General features: G+C 43.3%; 2 protein-coding genes across 2 annotated transcripts; one reads left to right on the forward strand and one right to left on the reverse strand.

Moving 5' to 3' along the window:
• Positions 1 to 7,450: 7,450 nt before the first annotated feature.
• Positions 7,451 to 9,986, forward strand: LOC124688373 (type I inositol polyphosphate 5-phosphatase 5-like). The gene is made up of 8 exons (XM_047222059.1): positions 7,451 to 7,546; positions 7,678 to 7,873; positions 7,961 to 8,048; positions 8,154 to 8,258; positions 8,372 to 9,235; positions 9,329 to 9,437; positions 9,527 to 9,675; positions 9,764 to 9,986. Exons 1-8 carry the CDS (start codon positions 7,451 to 7,453, stop codon positions 9,984 to 9,986), a joined length of 1,830 nt encoding a protein of 609 aa, XP_047078015.1.
• Positions 9,987 to 10,383: 397 nt separating this feature from the next.
• Positions 10,384 to 13,902, reverse strand: LOC124693162 (phosphatidylinositol transfer protein 3-like). The gene is made up of 6 exons (XM_047226626.1): positions 13,790 to 13,902; positions 12,529 to 12,629; positions 12,206 to 12,382; positions 11,905 to 12,003; positions 11,558 to 11,800; positions 10,384 to 11,202 (listed from the first exon to the last, which is right to left on the reverse strand). Exons 2-6 carry the CDS (start codon positions 12,598 to 12,600, stop codon positions 10,615 to 10,617), a joined length of 1,179 nt encoding a protein of 392 aa, XP_047082582.1. The 5' UTR covers positions 12,601 to 12,629; positions 13,790 to 13,902; the 3' UTR covers positions 10,384 to 10,614.
• Between the last annotated feature and the right edge of the window lie 7,340 nt (positions 13,903 to 21,242).

The raw sequence follows: 21,242 nt of genomic DNA on the forward strand, positions 1-21,242 counted from the left end.
TTCTTGACTCCTGGTGGTTCGATAAACCTTGGTTTCTTACTGAGGGAAACTTGCTGCTGTACGCATCACACCTTCCACTTGGGGTTCCCAACGGACGCGTGCTGTACGCGTATCACTCGCCGTCGATGAATCCGGCACGTCGGCGAAGAATCCAGCATGCTAAAGCATCCACGTCGTTAACTGGGTGAAAATCCATGGTAAATGACATGCCCACACAACGAAGATTGGAGGGGAAACTCTGTCGGAGCCGCCACCATAGGGATCTCTACCTTCTTCAATATCCTCACCATCATCACCATGATGAAGAGGGAGTAGTCCAGCTATGGACTATGAGTTTGTGGCGGTACTTGGATATATTTCTCTCTTGTTCTATCAAAGATCTAGCATCATATAAGTTCCCTAGCATGATTATGGTCATATATGTAATTTCTATGTGGTGCATCTTTATTCTATGAGTTAGGTATTTGAGATTTGAATCCAATTGTGTGTAAGATGTATGAGTAGATGCATATCATGTACCATATTCATAATTGCTTGTTTTGATCTAACTTGTATAAGAGAACATGTGTGGGGGAAGTGTGTATTAGTTGGAGTAACATGGTGGTAGTGATTGAATAGTGACAATAAATTTGAGAAATACTATGGCTTTACCTATCTTTTGTTACCTCACTAGGGATTAAGTGAATTCATTTGCTACAACTATCCAGTGACATTTGCGATAATCTTATTTATTCAAGGTAGCATATTTGTATTTCAAACATCATGTCGAAGTACCTAAGGCTATGCTCTGTTAATTCTTAATTATATTATAGATTGCTTTGAGTTTTCCCTTTCTAGAGAAGTATAAGAGAGATGTGTTATATCATCTCTATGATAGGACGTGGTGCCCATATGAATGCTAATCATACACATAATGAAGTTTCATCAACATTACATTGCTTCTGAATTGTTTTATGTCCACTACACCTTTATGAGAGATTAGACAAGTGAATCCATGAACCCCGGTCCAATTTTAATCATAAGAAACAACTTTCAAACATCATTCCTATCATTTTTATTTTCTACATTAACTAAATCCTAAATAAATAAAAATTAATATTAGCAAACACAAAGCAAAACCTGAAAATACCTTCTTATTATTGTTTTTACCTTGCTTGCCTAGTCATAGATTGTTTTACTTTACTTTATTTATAAGTTATTTGAGTTTTATTAATACGAAACCTTGTGCTTGACAAGTACACGGTGGAGTTGGGGACATAGGCAATTACTTTGTTTTGTAGGTTGCTTGAAGAGGAGAAGCAAAAGATAGTTCTAAGCCAATTCCCCAAGAGTTCGATATAAACCGTCGAGTCACCCTTGTGGGGAAAAGACGCTTGCTACAACAGTCTGCACTTGGAGTCACAACGAGTTGGTACACATGGAGTTGTTTCCGTCAAGCGGTGATCGGAGTAAGCGAGACAACAATCTGGAAGATTGTCAGACAACTCCTTGATCCCACATGCCCTATAGAAGTTTGAACAAAAATGACTCATGCACCATCGATGGTGCAAGCGACCATGCTCGAGAATGCCAATCTCCACCGTGTTGAGAATTCCTTGATGCCAATCCGAGATGACACATACTTCCGTTGAAGGCGGTATAGCCTTGGTTTTTAGCAGACGGAAAAACCACTCCAAGTTATCATTGTTTTCAATCTCAACTAAAGCAAAATTCAAAGGCATTAAATGGTTGTTGGCATCATTTGATATTGCCACCAATTGTGTGACCTTGATTTTTTGGTCAAGAAGGTGCTATCGATGGATACGATCGGTCTATAATGTTCGAAAGCCCTCACACATTGCTCAAAGACCCAAAGTATGCACGGCTAAATACTCGGACTCTTGCATCGTTGTGCAATGTTGTCTTTTGACCAAAAGGCTCCACCACATGAACCATGTCCGGGTTCAGTAGCGGCCATTGCTCCCAACAACCTAGGGAGTTGGTTGTATGCATCCTCCGAATCACCGTACAACATCTTGAATGCGTCTTGTTTGGCCTTCCATGCCTTCCCGTACTTCATATTGAAGTGAAAGCGAGATTTCACAAAGATCTTGGATGGACTTAATACTCATCATTGGAAGTGACAAGATCTCGTGAACTGGAAGTTGAGTTCTTAGCTAGTGGTTGCACTTCGCATCCTTGCCATCAAGCTTCTTGCCTCGGCACATGTGAGTTGATACACATTCTAGTACTTTTCCAAGAGGACCCTCCCTTCAAAGGACTAGCACCCACAACCCATGGACATCCATCCTCTTCGCATTTAACCTGTAGCTCTTCTTGATGTCCAAGTGAACATCGGTGTACGGGTGATGATGCTTAACAAGAACTCCTTGATCGATACCATAAATTCGAAGTAGGTTTTGAACATCAACCCGGGATAAATCCCATTATTCTTGTGATCCATATCCCGGTAGGAAATTGGCCTAGCTCCAAGAACGAAGCTCTTGCCACCGTCAACCACGGCTTCGTCAGCGAGACTAAGATCACTAAACAATGGTATCCGATGATACCGTCCCAATACCTTCTTGAAAGTTTCTGATTCCCGATGGCGTGTACTCGACATATGCGGGCACGCTATTGGGGAACCCCAAGAGGAAGGTGTGATGGGCACAACAACAAGTTTTATTCAATACGAAACCAAGGTTTAATCGACTAGTAGGATAAAGGCGTCACTTCTGAAGGTGTTGCTGGCTGACTAGTGGCAGGGCGCACTACCGGCGTCAGCAACAACGTGGAACCTACACACAACACAACCAAAGTACTTTGCCCAACTTACAGTGAGGTTTTTAATCTCACCGGTTTGCTGAACACAAAGGATTAGACGTATCGAATGGAAGGAGATGTTTGCAGAAAGTAAACAGAACATGATTGCAGTTGAATTTATCAATAAAGGAAATAGGACCGGGGTCCACAGTTCACTAGAGGTGTCTCTCCATAAAGAAATAGCATGTTGGGTGAATAAATTACAACTGGGCAATTGACCGAATATCGACCATACATGACAAGATGATTACTATGATAATTTGGTGTTGGGCATTACAACATAATACATAGACCGTAATCCAACTGCGTCTATGACTAATAACCCACCTTCAGGTTATCGTCCGAACCCCTTCCAGTATAAAGTTGCAAGCAACCGACTATCGCATTAAGAAATGTGTGTGAAGTAAACAATAGAGTTATCCCTAGTAGCAACAGCACATCTACAACCTTAGAAGTTATAAAGTCACTCTCCCAGGAAACTAGAGGCATGAACCTACTATCGAGCATAAATACCCCCTCTTGGAGTTACAAGTCTCCAATTGGCCAGAGTTTCTACTGGCAACGGAGAGCATGCAAGATCACAAATAACATATGACATGAATATATAATCAATCTTAACATAGTACACAATATTCATCGAATCCCAGCAAACCAAACATAGATGATTACATAAAGATGATCTTGATCATGTAGGGAAACTCACAAGATCGATACATGAAGCACATGGTGGATAAGACAACCATCTAGCTACTGCTATGGACCCATAGTCCATGGATGAACTACTCACGCATCACTTCGGAGGCGGACATGGCGATGTAGATGCCTCCGGCGATGATTTCCACCTCCGGCAGGGTGCCGGGAAGAGCTTCAGAACCCCCCCCCCCCCCGAGATGGGTTCTGCGATGGCATCCGCGACGGAACTTTTCGTGGATGGAGGCTCGGGTATCCAGGGTTTTCCCGAGAAGATGTACAAATAGGCGGAGGATTTAGGTCGGTGGGGTGCCCAGGGACCCACACCATGCCTTGGCGCGGGCCAGCCCTAGGCCGCGCCAAGGGCAGGTGTGGCCGCCCTATGGCGCCTCTTCGTCCCCCCCCCGGACTTCGTCTTCGTTTCGGTAAAATATTGACTTCGGCTTTTGTTTCGTCCAATTCCGAGAATATTTCCTGAACAACATTTCTGAAATACAAAAACAGCAGAAAAGAACTGGCACTGTGGCATCTTGTTAATAGGCTAGTGCCGTAAATCATGTAAAAGTGCAACGAAGTGTAAACAAAATACATATGAATTGGTGTAAAATAAGCATGGAGCATCAAAAATTATAGATACGTTTGAGACGTATCATCATCCCCAAGCTTAACTCCTGCTCATCCTCGAGTAGGTAAGTGATAACAAAATAATTTTTGAGGTGACATGAAGCCAACACAATCTTGATCAAGCATGTAAAGCATTGTGAGCTGGGATCTAAGTACTCTAATATAGGCATGATAGATATGATTCAATAGAACTTAGCAACTATGTTATAACATGAAGAGTAACTCAAATAAGAGATCATGAATAATAGTGCATTAAAAGCAATTGTGTGTTTATAAGCATAGAGTAAACATAATAAAGTAGTACTCAAAATGTCCTTATGGAATAGCAGAACATAAATGCAAGGACACCTTCAAAGTTTAAAAGGTGACTAGATACAAATAATTTAAGAGCAAGCAATAGCATAATCATGAATCAATCAATAATAATTTTCGGAATATGCACATTGCACTAAGAATGACAACTATGGTCTCTTAATCGGTGCATTAGGTAGAAGGTGGAGACTCAACATGATAGTAAAAGAAAAGACCCTTCGCAGAGGAAAGCAGGGATTACCCATGTGCTAGAACTTTTTATTTTGAAAGCAATATGAGTGTTGAAAATATTTATTTTGAGAGGTGTTACTTATGTCAACGGTAGTGATAAATAGTATGACTTATGCATAATTACTTCCTATAAGTTTGCTTGCCTCATGCATAATATACCAATAGTGCACACACCTTGTCCTAATTAGCTTGGACTTCCATGGATTTTCATCGCATACATATGTTTTAACCAAGTGTCACAAAGGGGTACCTCCTTGCCTCTTGTACAAAGGTCCTTAGGAGATGGATCTCATTTGATTTCTCAATTTTGATGAATCTCAAATTTTTTGGATATCCATACCGGGAAAGCAAGAACAATAAATATTTGGACTTTTGTCCAGCTGAAACTTCCACCATGTGAACATGGCTTTAGTTGGCGGCCCAATGTTCCTCTCTAACAATATGCATACTTAAATCTTTGCAACTCATGGTAAATCTCTCTTACTTCAAACAAGATGAGCATGCATAGTAATTCACATAATATTCAACAAAAGCATATTGATGGTGTTCTCCATGACAACATGGTTATCACACAACCAGCAACTTATAAGAACTAAAAATGCATAAAACATAGTATTTGCCATAATAGTTTTTAGACTACTTTCCCATGAGCCTTTAAAAAAGACGTCCATCTCTCCATATGATGAACATGAAGAATTCTCTCCATCCCTATAATCACAACACATACATAAACATATTCAATAATTAATCAGGGGACTGACACACAAAGAAAACCTAGCCATATAAGCAAACACTAGGCCTATCATACAAATCTAACAAGAACCCTAATCCTAACCTAACAAAAATCCTAAATCTTAAACATAATGCTTCATAGCAATCATAACAAGCAACCATTGGCCATTGCAACAAGAAATCAATGATGCATGTTTGGTTAATTTGCAAAGCTAGGGTTTCCAAGATTTGGACAAGTCCAACCAAAATACAAGATTCCAATCGTTTAAAACCAAAGAAAGCACGGGAGAATACCTCTTGGCACTCGTGGGGTCGAAATCCACGCAGAAAACCTTCAGATCTGAGAATTTTGGTAGAGGGGTTTGAGATGAGAGAGGGGAGCTGCCATCCCCGAGCTTTTGTGGGGTGTGGGGGAGATAAGGGGGAGTGGGTCGGACTGGGCTGTTCGGGTCGGTTATCCCTAAGTGAGAGCATAGCGCCGACGGGAGCGACGCTATACTAGGCTGTGTAGCGCCTATGTGAGAGACGCTACATGCCTGCGTATGGGGCCCATTCTGGTCCAGCCTCGCCACACTGGCAGGAGGTGTAGCGCCTGACAGAGCGACGCTACACTACCTAGTACAACATTTTTGGCATCGGCGCTAGATATAAAAGGGTTACTTTCTGAGTTCGTTTCGTGAATTTCTTGCGTTTAGAAGAACCAAAGTTCGCTTACAAAGGTATAACCTTTAGCTCCCCGGGGCTAAGCTGCCTCGCACCACTGATAGACTACTTAATTAAGATTCATTTCAAAGGCGCTATTTTGTTTCGCAAGCCTTTGTCATTGTCAGTCAACTAAGGTTGGCCCTCGGCTCCCTGCGAATCCGTAAATCCATGAAGACAAGTTTGCTATCACCCGATTGACATTTCATCACATCTAAAAAATAAACATTGTGTCATTTTATCCCTCAAGCAGCATCTACTGAGTTGTGATCTGCCAAAGACTAGTGATTTCGCTTGGTTAGATGGCCAGATAACCAATCGGAAGTAAGGGGTCAATTCTGTCCATCTCACCATGCCATGTGGACATGTGGTTCCCCTCATATTCTTCTATGAATTCTTATTGTCCGGCCCATCTCAAAGAGACACACACAAGAAAGCAGCCCAGAATTACTCCTGGGGAAGCAAACAGCGTGTCATTAACCGCCGGCCTGCCTTGTCTTTTAACCCGGTTCTTTCTAGAGCTCCGGCGTCTCCATGCATTGACCTGTGCAGTGGGTGAATCTTCAAATGGAAGCCTTTCTTCAACTAGAATTTTCTTTGTAAAGGAAATATTAAAATACCGTATGCCTCAATCCAGAGGCACATAAATCAAGCAGCATGTGGCGTCTGAACTCGGAAAAGTCGGTGATATAAAACTTTGTTATGGATCCGAGGTGAAGGTTTGCCACATGCAAACAATCAACATCCCTGCGAGACTAGAAAACCCTCAGCTGGCATGTTCACAGTTTTGACCTGTTCATACTTTACTTACCGACACACTCCCTAGCCCAGCATGTATCTCTGCAGGTATAATCCATGGCACTACAACACACATCATGCTGTTAACACGGCTCATAATCAAACCCAGTAATAACATCCGACAAAACCCAGAAGCATCCTAGGCGCCAGTGAGTTTGACCTGACAACTAAACTTCAGCTGCTCACTGTGCTCATGCCATGACAAATTTCAGCTGCTAAATCCAAATCCAAAGTAAAGAAAAAATACAAACAAGAAAAAGGCCAAAAAAAAAACAAGCAAGGTTGGGCATCTTCTACCATTGCTGTAGGCTCCCTGAATACCAGGCGCCCGCTCGTTTTCGAAGCCCTTCGCTGGACACAATTCCCTCCCTGCCACCCATTTTCACCCCCCACTTTTGTTCCTTTCCTGCACCCACTACTCCACATTTCGCTCCTGCCTTGCCGTGCTGCCGGGTGGTTACAGGGTGGAGAGGAAAACAACCGTGGAAGAAGACGACATCGCGGCGGATGAGGGTCCATGCATCGCGCCGTTGCCTTGTTTTTACCGCGGCCGGGCTGAATGTCAAACCATCCTCATAACCTCAACAATGTCCCCCGCGACATCCCCAAGCCCGCCTCGGCCGACGAGCTCGTCAAGAATGGCAAGAAGAAGAAGGTGAGAGCAGGTCTCCTCCTGGCCGGCGCGCGTGCCGGAACTGGGGGAGAGATCGATCGATCGGTCGGTCATGAAAGCAATGTGGCTGGTTTTGATTTGCTATTTTTTTGTTGGCTTCTCTGAAATCGCAGTCCTTCATGTCCAACATCTTCCGCAAGAAAGGGAGGAGCGGCGCGGGGAGCTCGGAGAAGAGGACGACCTCGCGCCGAGACATCGTCTTCGATTTGGACGAGAAATACGGCGGCGGCGCCGGCGAGAGGACGGACGCCACGACGATGGCGGAGGAGTTCTTGGACGCGTCTCCCACCGTCCGCAAGAGCGTTTCAGGTGATTCTTTTGTTGGGAGACAATGTGCCTGTGTGTGTGCTCGTGATCGTTGCGATTCTGAATTTGTTCCTTTTCTCTGCGTCTCAGAGCGGCATTGCGCGACGCGAATCGAGAGCCTGACACTGAGCTGCCTGGATTCGCCCAGCAGGCAGAACGTCGATACAAGGGAATACAGGTGACGAGAGCTCTTCGGTTCTGAATTTCTGATTGATTCGTTGGAAGAGAAGAGGGGGCTAATTTTCTACAAGTTGATGACATTGTTGTGTTCTTGTTGTTGCAGGGTGTTCGTGGGCACGTGGAACGTGGGAGGGAAGCCTCCTAACAGCAGCCTTAACCTAGAAGATTTTCTTCAGATAGAAGGATTACCTGACATCTACGTCCTAGGGTACGGGCAACATTTCCCGATCCGTCCACTGCAATCATGTTAATTGTTGCAGAATTTCAAGCGGGAATCAGAACAATCGTTTGATCACCTGACCAAGTGACATTTTTGGGCAGGTTCCAGGAGATCGTGCCTCTGAACGCGGGCAACGTGCTGGTGGTGGAGGACAACGAGCCGGCGGCGAAATGGCTGGCGCTCATCTACCAGGCCCTCAACAAGCCCCAGCACCAGCAACACCAACAGCAGCAGGACCAGCAGTCCTCCGGCGACGAGCTGTCGCCGACGGAGTCATCCGCCGCCGCGGCGTCCACCTCCACGTCCGCCCAGACCCTGAGCCGGCAGGGCGCCGGCCGCGAGCGCGGCCCGTCCATCCCCAAGTCCTCCAGCAGCGGCGCGCTCCTCTTCCACAAGCCGTCCCTCAAGGCGCTCAGCAAGAACTACCGCGTCAACAGCGCGCTCGTCAAGACCTGCACCTGCATGTCCGACCCCTCCACCATGATACGCCGCGCCCGGGAGATGCGGGACTTCATCTACCGTGTCGAGGCCTCGTCGTCCGGCGGCGAGGAGCCGGACCAGTACCCCTCCTCGTCCTCGTCTCCAGGGTTAGGAGGATTCGATGCCATTGGCGGCGGCGGCAATGGCGGGATGAACTACTGCCTGATCGCCAGCAAGCAGATGGTGGGCATCTTCCTGTCGGTGTGGGTGCGGCGGGAGCTGGTGCAGAACATCGGCCACCTCCGCGTGGACTCGGTCGGCCGCGGCATCATGGGCCGCCTCGGCAACAAGGGCTGCATCGCCATGAGCATGACGCTGCACCAGACCAGCGTCTGCTTCGTGTGCAGCCACCTGGCCTCCGGCGAGAAGGAGGGCGACGAGGTGCGCCGCAACGCCGACGTCGCCGAGATCCTCAAGAGCACCCAGTTCCCGCGCATCTGCAAGGTGCCCGGCCAGCGGATCCCCGAGAAGATCATCGACCACGAGTAATCATCATTAAGCCCAACATCACATACCTAGAAAAATTCACATGCTCTGTTTGCAATCTCGATGCTCATTAGATTTGTGAATAAACCCAGCCGGATCATATGGCTCGGGGACCTGAACTACCGCGTCGTGCTGAGCTACGACGAGACCAGGGCGTTGCTCGAGGAGAACGACTGGGACACCTTGCTCGAGAACGATCAGGTATGTGATAAACCCTGCATTTTTCAGATATGCTACAGTGGCACTGCAGTGAAAGCCTCTGGATTGACAAGATGGATATTCCTGGACAGCTGATGATCGAGAGGCAAGCAGGAAGAGTGTTCAAGGGGTGGAAGGAAGGCAAAATATACTTCGCGCCAACGTACAAATACAAGCCCAACACCGACACCTACGCCGGGGAGACCACGAAATCGAAGAAGAAACGGAGAACACCTGCCTGGTAATGAAAAGAACAAGCAGCAAATCTGAACTCTGAATGTGAGGTTTTCTGACGGTTTACCTTACATCCCATATGAATGCTCATGTAGGTGTGACCGGATACTGTGGCATGGCCGGGGGATAGAGCAGCTGCAGTACATCAGGGGCGAGTCCAGGTTCTCCGACCACCGGCCCGTCTGCAGCGTCTTCGTGGTCGAAGCTGATGTAGATAATGGGAGCAAGATCAGGAAGGGTTACTCCACCCTGGACTCCAGGATCCACTGCGAGTCGCCGTTGCCGATACCACAGAGACACAGCTTCTATGACTTTTGACTTGTGATAGTGAATTTTTAATTTTGTCTATATTATAGCTTACAAGGGTCAGAAAAGTTTGTAGTGGGAGGGCTGAAACCTTTTCAACTTTCATGCCTAGCAACTTTTCTTACTAACTGAAATGTAAATGGTGGCTTCTAGCAGAAACACAAGTTGTTGCCAAAGGCTTGAGGTTCGGCACAAGTAGTAACAGTAGAAATTATGTTCTTTTCTTTCAGCAAAATCGAAGTCAAAAGAAGTAAAGCGGCCAGTGCAAAGTAAACTTACACTGTGGCACTGTGCCTTGCATAAGCCCAACAACAGAAAAAAACGACTTCAGATTTCCAAGAAAAACACATGATATAGCATATATACCAGCACATGTAAATCGAAGAAAATCTGGTTGGCACAAGAAAACTGAGTGTAATCAAGTATTTTATTGCGGTTTACCATCTGATAAGTTCAGTTTGTTGCCAAAAGGTTCTTCGAATAAGGTCACAAGGGTGCCGACTACAGAACAAGTCTGGCAGCACTTCCGGGTTTGTGTTAAAGGATTGTTATCACTTTTCATGTTCACGTGCTGGTGGTAATTTGCTGCAGTGGAGGTGGAGCTCATACCAACATCTGGAATGTATGTTTCGGTGATGCTTCATGGATCAGATGAACTGGCACCTTTATCTGAAGATGTAATACCTTCTCCTTTTGAGGTTGTCAATTTATCTGTGTTTGATTCAGTTTCTTCTTTCCTTTCAGATCTAGTCTCCGTTTCATCCTTTACAGAGCCAGTCTCAGTTTCACGCCTCTTCTCAGACAAAATCTCAGTCTGCCCCCTCTCCTCAGATGCAACCTCAGCCTCTTCCTTTTCCTCCGATGTACTCTCCTCTGATTCTTCACTCTTTTCAGATACATTCTCTGTTTCCTCAATCTTGTCTGATGCAGTCTCTTCAGTCTTCAAACCTGAGCTACATTGTTGGGACCCATGGTTCTTCATCAGATAGGGCTCGGAAGCAAGCGCAGAATTCTCAGGGCTCCAAAACAAGGGCATCTTGTTGTCATCTTCTCTCATCCTTGCAGCAAAATCATTTATGTTAAAACTGGCCTGGCTTCTACCGCCAAATGCACATTCTAATTCATCCATGTTGAAAAGGTCTTCCATTATCTTGTCGGTTTCAGGATTATCAGGGTATACAAATTTGACCTTATTTCTCGTTTTCGGCTCAAGAATGGGACTTGCCATCTGCATGTAGATATAAAACTTAGTTTTGGAAATAGGACACAAAAACTGTAAGTAACACAGGATGCTTCATTCCCTTTTTTTACACAGGATGCTTCATTCCCTTTCGTATACTATAACTGCTATTCATGTTCCACAAGATAAAAAAAAGGAGACCATCCAGAAGAAACAAATACAAGGTATTCTGATAGTAAGAGGAAAATAAAACAAGCTGTGTTATCTGCTATAGGCAGTCTATAATGCAAATAGGAGAACAAAGACATTGTTAGACACTACATAAATACACATCATCCCTATGTTTCTGATTAACTAAATAGCTAAAAATAAGGATAATTATAAGTTGCAGTACAGGTCATACCTTCCAGAAAGACTCGAAAACTCTGGGAGCATTGTAAAGAATTGCCACACCCAATCTTTCAGGATAATGACCTTGTAGGACATCTGCTGTCAACTTTGTCACGTGAAGTGATAAGTGAGACATGCCAAAACCAGCAAAATCAATGAGCCAAACCATCTGATCCTGACCAGGTGGAAGATTTAGGATTGCATTCTCCATACAGTATACCAAATACCTGACCTGACCCTTGGCCTTCTTGGTATTCTGAAAACAGGACATAAATTAGAATGAATAAATGACACAACCTTATGTTCATAGGAACTACATATGCACATTTTGATACAAGAAAAAAAAGAGCATGATTAAACCTGGCATGAAGGTCTCATGACAAGAATACTCCGTCCACTTTTGTCAAAATAATCACTCCGGTAAATTTTCCCAGTCGCGGCTTCATCTGATATGTCATCCTATATCAAGAATTTAAATAATACCGTTTATCAAATACTATGCCATCAAACAGATTACAATGATGCAGCAATTGTTTCATAAAGCATACTAGAAATCTCCACAATGGCATAAAGAGAATCACTTCTACTACTTGGGTACAGGGCATGCTATTTCTTTAGAGAAGTATAGGTTTTCTTAAGTCAAAAAGTGAGAATGGCTCACCCAACGGATCTCATCAGGCTTATACTCGGAACGCCATTTCAAGGTTTTCATAAGCATTTTGGTAGCCTTCTTCACGTCCCAATTCCTTGCTATCAGATACCTCGCAACTGAACCATCTGAGCAATACAGTGCAGATTTTCCTGATAATTTTCCTAGGGCAGCTCTAACTTGACCAATCTAACAAGGAAAGAACACAAATATGAGAAAGCAGCAATTATTTGCGCGCAAAATAGGGATAATAGAACAATTATCTCCCCAAAAGCCTGACAAAAATACTGAGCTTCATCTAAGCAAAATTCTTAAATGAGATGATGTAGGATCACCTTGGAGAGGTGCTGCTCATATAGTGCTGCTTCTTTCGCATGGTCATTGTCTGCACCACTCCCTGAGCTCATAGTTCTGTTTTCCTATTACCTACTTTAAACTGAATTACATTGAGTTAGATAAAAGAGAATGCCCAGATATTGAGAAACAGTAGGATGGACAAAGGTAACAAAAATCTAGCAGTCATGTATTCTTGATTGTACCTTGCAAAATCATTTTTTCTTAATTTTCATGGTTTAAGTAAGTTACTGAAGCTGGACCACTGGAGTATGTTTTCTCTGTGTATAAAATTTACCCACTTCTGTAGTATGGAGCAATATTTGTGTGTATAACTAAACCTACAGGGATGATCTTTGCCCTCTAATTGTGAGCTAATACAACCTGACGACAAACTAAACCAACCAACACAAAATACAGCAAACTTTTATTTCTTGAAGGAGCAGAATATAGCAAACCTAATGAACAAGAATACAATGTTCAGAACAACCTGCAGAGGCCGGGGCTATCCCCTTCTCAAAAAAGATCTACCAGCACGAGATTTTGATGTTGTCCTATCGACACTATCCAACAATCCCGGAAGGAGGCACTAGTACAACGCTGGTGTAAACAAAGCTCTCAAATTTCCGCCGCCGGCAAACAAAACTAGCTACCACGGAACCAGTCAAAAAAAGGGCAAAATTCAGAGCGTCAACTCAACAGGCAACCTCGAGTCCACGACCCTCATCAAGAATCATCCTAATCCCCAAGAACCTAATTAAGCCATTTATGAAAGGGGGAAACTGTGGAGTGGCGACTCAGAAGATAACCACGGCCCTCTGCAAGAATCATCCAAATTCCTGAAGGAACCTCCCGATCTCGCTCGAAATTGCAGTAAATGATAGAGCCACTAGTCGCAAAACCCCAATTCTTGCTCGGGACGAGGCCCGCCGCAAGAACAGAGAAACGCCTGACGAAATGGCACACCCCCCAAGACAGCAGGATTCCCCTTTGAACGCCCAAAAACGCCGCCGCAAGAATGCAAGATCCAGCTTTTCGTTGGCTCCAAGCTATCAACCACACGCACCAAAAGATCCCCCACATATCCCACCAAACTCGAAGCTTTCTTGCACATGCAACAAATCGTCCGGAAGCAGACCCGCACAAAAAGGACAGGCAATCTTCCGGCATCCCGCGAAAAAGGCGCCAACAAGCGATACAGATAGCCTCGAACCCCAAATCGGAGCTGGGTAGAAGAGCAAGGGCTGGGTTCTTGGCGCTCACCTCGGCGACGGCGAGGCGGGGTGCGCGGAGCACGCAAGGGGAGCCCGGGTCGTCCTCTCCGGCTCTTTCTCCCCCTTGCTGCCGTCTGCCGAGGACTCGAATGGACTATTCGGTAAAGTCCGAATCTTTCCTGCCCCGGAAATGCTCTGGGACAGAGAACATATCGGACGGCTATGATTGGTCTGATCCTCTGGCGTGGAGCCATCGGACGGCTGGGAGGGACGATGCGTGGCCCTGCTCTATGTACTTGGCGGTGCAAAGGACAAGGGGAGCCCGAAAAATTATTGGGATTGTCGGGAAATGTGAGCTGTTTTTTGTGTTTTAGTTTGTTGGCGTTGTGATCAGGAATGGGATCGGATTGGATTGTTAAGACTTGTGTTGTGTTGGCGATCATGGCACGACAAGAATAAATGGTTAATTATGGTTAGACATGGATATGTGCAGTCTACTACTGTGTATAATACTAGAGCGTACAAAAATAGATGCAACATGACCATTTCTGCTCATTTTATTCTCTACACTCTTCTTCAGGCACTTGCCGCCCCTTTCTTTCATGTTTTCCCTTGAGAATAAATTACAGATAATTGAAAACTTAGGATGGTCGGCTTGAGCTCGGACACATAAATGTCGAGATGAGCTGACCATTTTGGTTCATTAAGAAAAATAAATTTAACGAGTCTAGAGTGCTCGGTTGACTCGACTAGCTCATAAAATTGTGTATATGTTATCAATGGACAACAATTAACAAGAACTTGAATCCTATAGACACATAATACCTAACGCTTCCAAGTATCGATCCTAATTCACTTATTTCATGTGGTTGTTCTACATCATTTTTCTTTCATTTTCTTGTCATGATGTCGCCCTTCCTTTGTTCACCCTTCTTGTTCCCTCGCCACCAACCACCATTATCCCACACCAGACCTACCATCATGGTTGGCAGACATCTTAGACATCCAATTGCCAATCAACATTAAGTTGTGTGGTCATCGTGAGTTTGTCCTTTCCACCTCTCATACCGCTAGCTATCTCTCTTTTCCCCTTGTTCATCCACCTCTCTTCCCTCGCTTCTCTTTCCCGCTTGTTTGAGAATAAAGGGAAACTGAGCAATCATCCCAAACACAACAACTAGACATTTGAAAAATTGACTTGATGAATAATCATTTCTTAGCAAGGGGAGTTGGCAAACATTGCAAACACTTTTTGTGATGTGGCTCCTTCCTGGCCCACACCCGCCATAAGTTCATCCAGCATCGGTGATAGGATTTCCCCAATGGGATGTCACACTTTACATTCCTTCGTCGTTCGCACCCAACAATCACTGCCATACCATCATCTAGCAGGGGATGATCTATGATTTCGCCACTGGGTGTCACACTTTACATACATAATGAAATTTCCATGCATGACATACAACCACAAATACACTGGACGCTACTTGGGAAATAGAATACATAATTTGGCACTCATCTTATGAATTTGATATTATTTATAATTTATTTGATTAGTTTTGACAAGGTTTTGATTCTAGTTTAATTTAAGTCTACACTATGTTGCAAATATTTTAGCACCAATGAAACCACACAATTTTTTGGTAAAAATGTGAGGAAATTCAAAGTGTACTCAAGAGCCCCGTGAATGAGAACTGCATGTTCAGATATTGTGTTGAACAAATTTAAAGTAAACCATGACATTTATTTTGGATCCGAGGGGGTATTTTCTTTGTAGGATTAGAGTTATAATTAGCAGTTTGCTAACTATTGCACTTTTAGCCAATAAGAACCTAGTAAACAATTTAACAATTGTGTTTTTCCTCAGAACTGATTACTTTCAGTTGTGTCTTTCTTTTCAACTTCGACGTTTTATCTGTGTTCTTATTCTAATTGTGTTATTTTAACTGTGGGTTTCCTTCTCAAATGCATCATTTTGACTGTTTTTTCCTTCTCAACTACATCATTACAACTACATGTTTTTTACAAGTGTGCTTTTCTTCTGGACCGTGTCATTATTTTAACAGTGAATTTCTTATCGTTTCTCAATTGTTCCCTTTTAGGACGGGCTTTCTTCTTAACTACATCTTTTCTATAGTATTTGTACTTCTCAATTGCATTCTTTCATTCTCAACTACGTCCTTCCAGATGTGTTTCTCCTTCTCAATCGTATTTCCCTGTTCTCTGTTGCATTCTATCAATTGTGTTTCTCCGTCTAAGTTACATTCTTCTAATTGCATAACAAGCTTCCGTTTAATATGGATCTTATATTCTGGTGTAACATATCCAATGCCCCACTAGCTGGTGTGAAAAAATACTATTCCTTATACGCACACTTGAGAGTAGGTGTAGCTTAGTGGATAAATATGCAATTGAGAGCGGACGTTGAGAGCGCAACGGTTGGCAAAAACATTGTTGAGAGCGTTGCAGTTGACGATATTAGAGCTGAGCGTGTTTCGACTTGATTGAACTGCATCACATTTAGTGTTAGGCTACTCAGGCCCTGCTTGGTTTCTACCTCCTCTGTTCTAATGTAAGATTTTTTATTTTTTCATAGATTTATCATTTTGGCTCGTATCTAGTGTAATTTAAAATATCTAAATGTTCTTACAATAGTGAAAAGAGAAAGTATTTTGTTTAGGAAAAATGCCCGAAATTTTCACGGACCATCAGAGGTCCAGGTTGCGCAGAAAATACGGCGCGTGACAAGTTAACTTGACACTGGACGCAAATTTAAATGATATTCCAAGGTGGGCCTTACCGCTTTCAAAACTCGTAGACATCAATCCGAAAGTCGGGGACTAAATTAATTGGGCGTTAAAACATTATTCCGACATGAACTAGTTCCTTTGTTTATTAATGTAGGATTTTTTAGATATTTTAGATGAACTAGATACAGATTGAAATGAGCATAAAACATGTCTAGATACATTGCTTTATATATAAAGAAAGCTAAGATCTCGTTTGGCTATTATCATTAGGGCTTGATTCAAAGAGTTCATTTTTTATTCCAATGATCAACTTGTTTAGGTGCCACGAAATCATTTACCAAAATCAACTGAGAATTTCATGGGTTTCATCCCATGCATAACTTTAATTTCTTTCGGTACCCTATCATGTTTGTGAATTTGCCTAATAAAATGATGTATCCAAATGAAATAAAATAAAGGGTGCTAAACGAGCTCTAATAGGTATAGGTACTATAGTACTACTAGCGAACAGGTGGAGTAGTTTCTTACATTGGGAGAATTAGCTGAACTTCAAGCTAACACAACTACACAAGGGGGCAAATTCAGCAATACCAAAATTTCTCTCTGGTTTGTTCCTATAGCCACGTCCTCCCATTTTCAAACTTCCAAAACAGGCTACATGCATGCCTCCGTGCCTGACACGAAGTGCTACTGGTACACACTACACAGAGACGCTATGCGAGCACGGCACTTGCTGCCACGATGTTGCTACCTGCAGGCCGCGTGGTTCACGTTTTCCGAAGCACATGGCTGCCCGCTACATTTTCTTCGCGAGGTGAGCCCTGAGGTGTCGTCTGGAGCACATTAGTTTCATTATCGGGAAGCCGACAACACCCTATCCGCTGCCCAGTGGCGGACCTAGAACTTTCTAGAAGCCTGGGCAAACATGCCTCCCTTGCCATTTTTTGGGACAAAATGCTATAGAACACCATATGATACTAGACGTGCTGCCACCGCTATGCCCGGGCGGCCACCCGGGCTGGAGGGATGGTGGATCCGCCCATGCCGCTGCCTTCCGTCGGACTGAACCAGACCAGCCACCGCTACGTGCTGGCCTGACGGAATGCACGCTGTGTGCGATGGCTCGGTCGTGGCGTCTCCGTTGGCCCGTCCAACTCATGCACGGCCCTTCTCCCCGATGGACGTATCGGAGCGGCCCAAAATTGCCACTCTTCGTGCCACCCGCTCTTTACGAGTTCGGCCCACGGAAAACATTCGTTGTAGTGAGCCAACATGAAATAGACTCTGTGTCAGTGAGACAATGAGCTCGTTGTAAATAATTATGTCGATGCTAGTTTCCAAATCAATAAAATTGTTTACTGCTCACAATATAAATTTGTCTTCATCCTACTACATTGAGTATTGTGAGTTGTAATAATGGTTTTAAGCCGCGATCCCCTTGCTGATTCAACATCACACGTGGAGTACATCGCAAAATCTACAGCCGCGAGGAATGTGTGGGATGAGAAACTTGGTCGCTATACTTGGTGTGGTTCACGGCATGTCCAATCCTTTGGACCCGCATTGTGATTATTATCATACTTTGATATGTTAATTTCATTATGAAAATGGAATGCCCTTATCTGATTTGTCAATTGCCATATTTCAATGTGTTAATTGTTATGCCTAGTATGTGCCTATGCCCTAGCTTTTTCGATAAATGAAATATATTAATATCATGATGATACCAATTACATCCAGCCTCTGCACCAACAAGATGTTCAAAGACATCGGGGATGCACACGGCCAAGAAAAAAATAAAAATAAAAAGAGAAAGAAAAACAAAGACCCCACCGGGGTGTTAAACCACTCGCAACAGTAGCACTCCAACCATCACCGAAGACAACACCGGACTACAAACGAGATTCTTCAAAAGCAACGCCTTCAAGAAAGAAACAATGCACAAGTGTTAACTTTACTATTCTATTATTTACTATGCCTAGACGATCCAACTACTTGCATGCATGTTAGCTTGTGTATATTATATGTGAGCTTGTCAAGTAAAAAAATACGAAAAATCATATAAATACTTTTATTTGACTACACAATTTTAAACTGACTACACAAAGTTAATGTCCTGGCTCCGCCACTGGTACTTATGCTATATATTTTCTCTCCATCGAAACTTGGTAGAAACACATTGCCACATAATTGCTTTCTTTCTTTTCCTTTGTTATCCTCATATGAAGTAGATATTGTTCTTCAAACAGATAGGGAACCTGTGCTGTAATACCGTACAAAAGATATGATTTTGAATATGATGTCTCGTGCTAAACTATGTTTCAGAACATATTATGAGCCTTTGCAATACACAAGACATGTATGTAAACAAGAAAAAAGTTTTTTTTTGTTTTCATCAAATTTTTGGGTTCACACTTACTACTTCAATATTACATTTGATCTCGTCCGCCGATCTTGAGTTGACCAATATTACTTCCATATCACAACTGGGTAATGATGATAGAGAGACCAATGATCATAGATAGTGGCACTGGCGGAGCTTAGTGTAAGTCAAGCCCTCCCACCCCACACAGTTTTTTGCAAAGTTTTGAAGAATTTTTTTAGGGAGTGTTTAGATGCAGAAAAATTAGCATTTCGCCCCTCCAAACATTGACATTCTATCTTTCGCCCCCCAGATTTTTGGTGAAGCTCCGCCACTAGATAGTGGGATGATCGGGATACCATATCAGAATTATCTTACGTTGTATTTCAGTGACACGGCATAAAACAATTTACCATCGATCTTGATCAAAAGCTCTTAGGTCATCAAAATAGGGTTATGACCGACAACGCAATGTATGATCCTAACTACCAATAATGTTTATTTTAACTTGAACCTCTTCAATGTGTAGGTACAATCATGATATATAGCTACATAATTCATTCATATTTACATACATACTTAGGGCAAGCCATAGATTGTCGAAGTGTTTTGGGATCTTAGAAAGACATTATCCCTCATCTCCCTCTCAAAGAAGGATGTGAATAGCATGGAAACTAACACAACCAAGAAAAATATGTTTTTTTCTTAGCTCACAATAATACGTAGCTATTTACTATTTTGGATATGTACACGTCTACTATTCGAGTTTAATGTGCTATAGATAAAAAAGGTTAATGTGCCATATATGGGAAAGAAATGTGCGATGTAATGTTATGATTGCTGGGTGTGTAGAAATTAGAAAATGTTGTGTGTATACGTGGTTTATGATGGAATGCATTAACGGATAAAAACTGTATGGCCACAAAAAAAGGGTCATTCTCAAATATATCCGAGACGGTTTTCAAGAAAATATTAGTTTCAAGGTTTCTTTTCTAGGCGGTCTCGCAAACACCAGACATTCCCAAAAGAACCTTCCCATGGCGTGCAGTTGGGAAGATCGTAGCCAAAGGAGGTATTCACCACATAAAGAAAACCTATCCACAACCAATGTGAGAGACAGTCACTAGAACCGCCTCATATGAAAATTCAGCGACGGTCTCAAAAAGACTAGGGAGTGACTACTTCTCAATCAACCGAGAAAGACCAGAGAATTCTCAATCAGCTGACGTTATTGAATCTTAGTTACAACTTGCAACCTATAACTATCATAGATCACGAAGCAATACATCGGTCCGGGACACATTTCTTGGTCGCAACTTGCAATCCATGCACAAGTTATGAGTAGCTCAAATCATGAAGCAATTCAATGGCCCATGTTATTTTTCCCGGTTGCAACCCATGTCTAAGTAGTAAAACCTATGGGTCGCGACACACGCTAATTATCTGTTATATACTAAAAGCATAATACGGAGGTGTAAAATAGAGACACCACGTTAAACCACATGTACTTAATTATTTTGATCCGTCCATCATAATTATAACGGCTGAGATTTAAAGTCGGAAAAAGTTACATAAAATATAAGTATGTACAAGCTGTCACGTTTAAAATATAAGTATGTACAAGCTGTCATGTTTAAAATATAAGTATGTATAACTGTCACGTTTGTGTAAAAAAATGACAATAAAAAATGGTTTATTAAGACGTTGGTGTAAAAAGGAGATAATACCTAGCACTATGGGCCCACCACATAGGAAAGTCATGGTAGCTGGACTCTTTGGTTTACTGGACTCTTGGTTACACGTACAGTTTTGAGAGGAAAAAATCATCTTTCTTTACGTCTTCTTCTGGGTCCAAACACAAACACTTGCTACATAAATAATTCACGTCACCTGTATCCCCAAGTTTGTACAGAATATACGGAGTAAACGTTCTCTTCTTACCATGCGTCGCACCAGGAGTCATGAGGTTTCGTCAGACGGGCACCGCTGTTGCATGCCGGTCGCCTCGAACCAGGGGAGGGTTCGTCAAACAGGCGCCGCCGGTGCATGCCGGACGTCACAAACCAGTCGATTCCTCTACTCCGAGCTTTCGCCGGACAAGAGCTCCCGGTGAATGCCGGACGCCGCGAACCAGGGTATATTCCTCTACTCTGAGGCTTAGGCGGGGCCGATGCACAACGGACGCCACGAACCAGGCGATTCCTCTATTCTGACAGGCGCCACCCAATGCAGGCCGAACGCTGACGTAATTACCAGCTGCATGCATCGATCATAAGTCTACCAAATACAAGAAGTGACACTAATCATGTAGGAGAAGATCAAATGTATAGATGTAAATTATGTGCACCAAAGGCAAGCAGAGGCTGGGCTGCATTGCTGCGTAGAATTCA

This window comes from Lolium rigidum, chromosome 2 (assembly GCF_022539505.1).
Source record: "Lolium rigidum isolate FL_2022 chromosome 2, APGP_CSIRO_Lrig_0.1, whole genome shotgun sequence".
NCBI lineage: Eukaryota > Viridiplantae > Streptophyta > Magnoliopsida > Poales > Poaceae > Lolium > Lolium rigidum.

Excerpts from the sequence above, each read along its gene's own strand:
- LOC124688373 (XM_047222059.1), top strand. The coding sequence starts at position 7,451 with ATGTCAAACCATCCTCATAACCTCAACAATGTCCCCCGCGACATCCCC. Across the intron at positions 8,049-8,153 it reads GTCGATACAAGGGAATACAG|GGTGTTCGTGGGCACGTGGA; the intron begins GTGACGAGAGCT and ends TTGTTGTTGCAG. Across the intron at positions 9,676-9,763 it reads AAACGGAGAACACCTGCCTG|GTGTGACCGGATACTGTGGC; the intron begins GTAATGAAAAGA and ends ATGCTCATGTAG.
- LOC124693162 (XM_047226626.1), bottom strand. The coding sequence starts at position 12,600 with ATGAGCTCAGGGAGTGGTGCAGACAATGACCATGCGAAAGAAGCAGCA. Across the intron at positions 12,383-12,528 it reads ATGAGCAGCACCTCTCCAAG|ATTGGTCAAGTTAGAGCTGC; the intron begins GTGATCCTACAT and ends TTTCCTTGTTAG. Across the intron at positions 11,801-11,904 it reads TCATGAGACCTTCATGCCAG|AATACCAAGAAGGCCAAGGG; the intron begins GTTTAATCATGC and ends TCCTGTTTTCAG.